Source organism: Poecilia latipinna, unplaced genomic scaffold (assembly GCF_001443285.1).
Source record: "Poecilia latipinna isolate Pla-1442-1.1 unplaced genomic scaffold, P_latipinna-1.0 Scaffold504, whole genome shotgun sequence".
In the NCBI taxonomy this organism is placed as follows: domain Eukaryota; kingdom Metazoa; phylum Chordata; class Actinopteri; order Cyprinodontiformes; family Poeciliidae; genus Poecilia; species Poecilia latipinna.
Genome location: NW_015113120.1, coordinates 262,926 through 269,548, shown reverse-complemented (window position 1 = coordinate 269,548; position 6,623 = coordinate 262,926). Strand labels below are relative to the sequence as shown.

The 6,623-nt window shown below is 37.8% G+C and overlaps 1 protein-coding gene across 1 annotated transcript in view; it reads right to left on the bottom strand.

Moving 5' to 3' along the window:
- Window positions 1–5,854, bottom strand: part of plcb2 (phospholipase C, beta 2) — a 26,542-nt gene extending 20,688 nt beyond the window's left edge. Inside the window, exons 1-12 of the mRNA XM_015040328.1 lie at window positions 5,681–5,854; window positions 5,433–5,510; window positions 4,610–4,678; window positions 3,560–3,700; window positions 2,821–2,900; window positions 2,647–2,700; window positions 2,493–2,568; window positions 2,264–2,364; window positions 1,948–2,108; window positions 1,722–1,868; window positions 1,390–1,547; window positions 159–241 (exon numbers count right to left, since the gene is read on the bottom strand). Of these exons, the coding sequence (XP_014895814.1) occupies window positions 159–241; window positions 1,390–1,547; window positions 1,722–1,868; window positions 1,948–2,108; window positions 2,264–2,364; window positions 2,493–2,568; window positions 2,647–2,700; window positions 2,821–2,900; window positions 3,560–3,700; window positions 4,610–4,678; window positions 5,433–5,510; window positions 5,681–5,764 (1,232 nt within the window). The 5' untranslated portion in view covers window positions 5,765–5,854. The remainder of the gene's footprint in view (window positions 1–158; window positions 242–1,389; window positions 1,548–1,721; window positions 1,869–1,947; window positions 2,109–2,263; window positions 2,365–2,492; window positions 2,569–2,646; window positions 2,701–2,820; window positions 2,901–3,559; window positions 3,701–4,609; window positions 4,679–5,432; window positions 5,511–5,680) is intronic.
- Between the last annotated feature and the right edge of the window lie 769 nt (window positions 5,855–6,623).

Below are 6,623 nucleotides of genomic sequence, written 5' to 3'. Positions count from 1 at the left end.
ATATATATATATATATATATATATATATATATATATATATATATATATATATATATATATATATATATATATATATATATATATATATATATATGTATTTAAAGGCAAATTATTGGATCATGTAAACAATAAAAAAGATCTTCTTAAAGAAAGCTTACGAGTCAACGTGGTTCTCAAATGAGAGAACGACAGGATATTTTGAGGTCTTGAATGCACTCTCAGCAATGGCTTCAATCACATCCTGTTGATGACACAAAGTATAATAAATAAGTATTTATCGATGTATGTATTTGTCAAAAGTGTTGTTGTTCTACTCAACACTTTTGTTGAAATTATTCTTCGCTTTCCCAGAACTTATCTAGAATTTGTTGGCTATTTTCTGGTGATTTCCAGAAAGCCTAATTCATATTCCTTCAGCGTTGAGCTTACTTTTTCTCATTTTGTGGCATAACTTACACAAAAGTTCCAAGTAACCTTTCTGGAATTTATGGGTTACTTTCTGAAAATGTATGGTCAAGTTACTTTCCAATGAGTTACAGATTATTTTCCTGGATCTGAAAGGTCACAGTGCAGAAATTCCTGGCTATCTGCTTGTGGTTACTTGTCCCTTTCTATGTATTTCTATATATTTTTCTAAGGTTATTAACTCAAAATTACTGTGCAGATTCCAGAATTTACAGTACTGGAAAGATCAAGATGACTATCCGGATCTTTTCAGAACTTATTATTATGTCTCTAAAACATATGTATTGTCTCCATGGAAGTAACAATGGAGATTATTACTTCTCTGGATCTCACAAGTTTTAACCCAAAAGGCAAGCTTTATATTTAGTAGAGCACCAGGATGCAAATCACCTCCTAATCTAGCCCATTCCCAGCTAGTACACTTTAAATCATATCAGTCATGCACGAAGTTAGCAGAGGTTGTATTATGTATTGTTCTTGATTTATGTAAAAGCATAAAGTCAGTGTTACAAGCCTCATGTTTAAAAAAAATCACTGAACAACTTTCCAAAAAGTATGAACCTCAGTTTGTCTAACAATGAATGCTGAAGTCATTTCAATGCTGAGCACCACTCTCAGACTTAAATAAACTAAACCAAGCCACACTTGGGCCCCTCGGTCCCTGCAGCTGTCCTTAAAAGGAAGTGTTGAGTGTAAGAGGATAACACCTGCCTTCCTGTATGTGTTTGTCTTTTACTGTGAACTCTTCTGAAAGGCTTTCTGCAGTTTAGCTTATTTTAAACAAGCGAGTCAGCATGAATTAATGACTTAAAACTTCTTATGTGTTTTAAGAGAATATTGTTTTTTGTTGCACATTTCTGAGAATTCATGTTGTTTAGTGCAAAGACGATCCCCCCAAATATTGCCAACAACATCTGAAACTACCTTGAAAAGGATCTCGGTGCACATGGTGAAGCCATGGGTGATGATGGGCTCTTCATCAGGAGGCTTTCCTTTCCAGCAGTCCAGCTCCAGACATCTGCATCCAGACAGCAGGCACTGACGGTACATCTCTGGAGATGATACGCCAGAGAACTGACCAGCTGAACAGGGAGAGGAAAAACATATGTTAAGGTTTGCAAATGCATTCACTTGTTTAGGGTTTAAATGGAACTTGAGGGAGGGATATCTGTTAATGGAAACAATACGAGGACCAAGAAGTAGAATTAAAGATTTGCTCCAATGATTTTAGGGCTGAAGTCAGGTCAGTGTTTGACCTGTTAGGTATGTGTTGTGCGAGGACTTGATGAAGTAGTGGGGTATCGGTTGGGTCATGTCCTGACACTTGGCCAGCTTGTCCTGCATGACTACTGATGTCTCTGGACCCATCAGGAAGAAGAGAAAACCTTCTGGAGAGATCAGACCTGCAGATTGATAGAAAAATAATTACAGCAAAAGTTCAAAAGTATCAATGAAGCAAGAAGTTGATCTGTGAGTTTTCACCTCTGTTGGAGTTGGTGGTGAGGGGTTCATACTTGTCAATCAAGGCCTTGATCTGGTCTTGCCGTAGACGTGGAAACAGTTCCTCATTGAACCGAGAGTCCCGCTGCTTTTCATTCAGGAACTTGGTGAAATTTTCCTTCGTCATGGTAGGTTTGGTGGAGCTGGAGTGCAGAGTGAAACAATGAACCTCATGGTGCTCAACCTTTTCACAGTCCACTATCCCCCAAGTTGTTAGGGTGGACGAGGTTGAGAAAAGCCAAAAGCCAGACCAGAATAATTTCATCTCTTCTCTTCGAAAAACAATGACATGACCTACTATGAAGTGAAGATCTCAAAGATTTCTGGTCTAGGACAGAGATTTGTCAGGAAGGTCTTGAAGGCAGCTTCAGTGAATACATCAGGCTTGATGGTGTCATACTGGAACAAATTAGATTTTATATCACATCTTGTTTAAAAAAAAAAAAAAAACTTAAAAAAAGAGTTGAGCATAGACAAACTAGGGATGGATTTAAAAATAAAAAGCAAAGTATTTTTTGGTTTCCGACCTTTCCTTTGGGGAGGTGAGCTGAAGCTAAAGCACTTTCAACCCTCTTCTTATCAGCAGGGAACATTTTGTAGATGCTTTGGGAAGCACAACCAATATATTAGGCAAAACTATACACATGCACACACATGTGAGACAGTTGATCTATAACCTACTTCTTCACTGGGATTTTGCCGTCCTTGTTGGTCTGAAGAGAAATGCGGATGTATCTGAAATTGATTTCATGGGATTTTGATTAGAATTCAAAGTGCAAGTAAAGAGAGAACTCAGTCTTATGCAGTGGCTATTTTTATTTACATCTACACCATTGTCACGTTAAGTGCACTTACATTTTCTCCAGGAAAACCTGTCTGCATGCATTAGTTCTTGCAGCATTGTATGCTATTCCAAGAATGTCGTCTGCCCAGTTCTTAGAACAGAAAAATACACAGAATATTGAATTATATTCAAAGTAATTGAGAGAGGAGATTTACAGTGCTTTGCAAGACTATCAGTGCCTGTTGATGTTTTTTTTTTTTTTTTTTTTTTACATTTTATCATGCTAAGAACAAAAACCCGGCATGTATTTTATTGAAAATATGCATACCACACTTTTCGAGAAAAGAAAATGAAAACCATGGATCATTTGCCTTCTACTTCCAAGTAATGCATTAGCAGTCTTGTGTTGGCATGTCATAGAGAAGGAATGAAATGCGTTGAAGTGTATGTTTGTGACATGACAAAATGAGAAAATGTTAATGAGTGTGAATACTTTTGCAAGGCATCTCAATTAGTGTATGCAAGATTATAAAAATGCACACTTTCACCACTAGATGGTGTGAACATGGCAGCAGTTCAGGGCATTCTGGTAAATGTTGTATTTGAATGAAGAAAATTTGTAATTTTATTTCAGCTGATTAAATATAAATGATGGCGCCATAAAGTCTAATAAAGCTAAAAAGGAAGCTGTGAGTGCCTTATTAAAGGGGAAGCAGCGGATTATTGCATAATGGCAGGCGGCTTCTGTCTGTGTTTAAGCCATTTCAGGGAACAAGCGACAGAAAGACTCATGCAGGGGTTTATTTTTACCTGAGTCACTTTTTCTTTTGAGGCAAAGAAGTTGTGATAGGTCAGATTCACCATGTCTGGGCCTGAGACGATGGTCAGTGTTTTGGCAAGGTGGTTGCTGTCGGGGAAGTCCAGGTTGAAGACATTGCGGACTTTTGGATGCTGTAAAAAGACAAAAGTACCATCGAAATTTGATTGGTCTTAATTTTACTTATTTTGTTAGTTATTTGTTGAGCTTGATTTACAAGTTAGATTATTTTTACCCATTTAAATAAAGACCATTTTGAATCTGCACACAGTGGATATCTGGAGGATTCATCTTTACAAACAAATGTGGTGACCAGAATATGCAAACACATGCACAGGCACTTTGAAATCCTTACAAGCACACACACACACACGCACACACACATACACACACACACATACACAGAGAGAGACACAACACACAGGAAAAAGCAATTCCATGTTTTAGATGGGACCTTCCAAAGCCTCTCCACAATCAATCACTTTCCTCTCTCAGTGATGCAGAAATGACGTCAGCCTTGGAGCAGCTTCCCAAATGCTCCTCAGGGGCCATATAGAAAGATGTACTTCCAGCTGCACCCTGACTGAAATTATGCAGCTCTCTCAGCTCTCCGGGGAAACACATTTCCCTCTCAGTGAGGCATGACGATGGACGGCTGCATGTTGCAACTCAGTGGGGGCTTTCGAGGACTAGAAATGAACTGCAACTAACTGGCAGCTTTCAGCTCAAAAAAGGAAAAAGAAAAACAAGCCCAATCCCAGAGGACACAGATCATGAGTTAGTCAGAGTGTGCTTATGTCTCTTTGTGCACCGGTGCCTCAATGTGTTTCATCTGGAGTTGGGCAGAAAGCCTCGTGCGTTTGTCCCCTGCTGTTTTTTTGCAATGCAAATATGTTTTTCAAATTAATGGGCAAACTATGGGCTCAACACCGTATTTGCATGCATGCAGAGATTCCTATACAAGAAACAACTTTTATTTGACTAAATTGCAAAGAAACTCCAGATTATTAAATAATTTAATAAAGTAATTAAGCAATACTTACTTTGGGAAGTTTTGCATATTTTCCTGTCCTTGTGTCCCTTATTGTGGCAACGTCCAGAAACGTTGTCTCCTAGAAACAAGAGTCGGAGTCATATCTTGCAGCAAACTCTTCGTATCAGCACTGGGCCAAATACAGATTTAGATACTACAACAAAATCTATGGGATTTACTTCACCTGTAGGAATATTATGCTTTCTTAAAGTAATATGCAACACCATGCTATTATTCTATTTCAGCCAAAACACTTGAGCCATATATTAAAGCCGCACAGGTTTTTTTTCTTAATGTGGTGACCTTAATGAGGGGGAGCAGGGCACTGGAAGACTGACAATCTAGAAAAATGAAAAGGATCACAGTCCAAGCGCACGTCAGCACTAATCAATAGCTGCCTAGGAGGGAAGGAGGCCAAAGGAGCTGTGAGTTATCCCACAGCCTTCACAGATTGGAATCACATGAATTTTACTCACCGTCTGAATCTGGGACGCACTCACCTGCCTTTCAAATGTGAGCAGATACTCTGTCTAATACAATCCAATGCATCAGCTCTACAACAAAATCCACCTACATGAAGGTCACATTTTAAAATAATTCTCAGCTTTCTGAACACTGTGGTCCAGCTGTGAGCTGGTTGCAATCGCAGCTTGCCAACTTTGTAGCTCGGATACAAAGAGAGTAAACAAATACTGTGCAATTAAGCTGAAAGGTTGTTTTTTTTTTAAGATGCTGTCATTTGGATTGCACTAATAGTCTTTTCTATAACACTAATCTCACTGGCTTAATGACTGAATCTTGGTTGCCGTTTCAGTCGCTGAAAAATTGATTACCTTGCTTTGGTTTGTCCAGTAGACATAAAAACCTTTCGGATCCATCTTCATGGTGACGGGAACAGTCTTTGTTGTGTCCTTGGAAGAGAGGAGGGAATTGGCTTTCACACAAATTAAATGTGTATTGATTTTAAACAATCCACTTGTTGCAGTGCACATTCACCTGAGATGTACCAGACTTTGAGCTAAGTGATGAACTGATTTTTAGATGAAAACCAGTTTCCTTCCTTACCAAAATGTTCACTCACCTCTGACCACTTGGTAAACCGTTCTCCTTTCACCAGATAGTCTTTGACCTCTGGGGGGTCAAGGAAGTATCTTTTCTTATTCATTCTGCCCCTCCTGCCCAATTAAAGCTTAAATAAAAACTGAGTATCCACCATCCTTATACCCTCTGACTAGCTTATCACTCCATCTGAATCCAAAAGATGCACTAAACTGGAGTTCATCCCATCTGACTAGAGTCAGGACGCACCCTAAGTCAATATGCATTGCAAATGAAGTCAGGGAAGACCCATAGCAAAGTAAAAGGTGAAGCTAAACATCTGAACATCCTGTGATTTAGTGACTTATATTCCAACAAAAAGGTGTGGTTAACAAGTGATTAAACATAACATTTGTCTCACATCAGAAAGTATGTTTTTAATGCAACAACACAAATATTGACAGTTTTAGTTTAGAGTGGTACCAGAATATTAAAATCCAATATATAATGATCAAATAGTTTGAACAGTCAAGAGAGAGTAGTGCTCACAAAATCTTGTTACTGAACCATGGGTTCAGTCATGAGGAATCTTCAGAGACGACATAAAAACTACGGTAGCTCAGCTAGGAGATGGCACAGCTTGAGCAGAAGTCCAGTAAGTTCAGTGAATATTACCACACCCCAATTTTGAACCTGAGTAATGTGTTCAATTTTTGTATTTGAAAGTTCATTAGTGACGGTTCCAGAGATTTTTCATCTCAATTTTCTTAACCATCTTTAGTCAAAGTTAAACAGAATAAATCCATACAAAAAACAAAAAAAATCTTTTTAGGCTTCTGCATGACTGACAAACTGTTGACAAATGTTAAATTGTATTCATTTTAATTAGCATTTTGAACATTTAGTTCTTTAACAACTATATATATATATATATATATATATATATATATATATATATATATATATATATATATATATACTCTTTT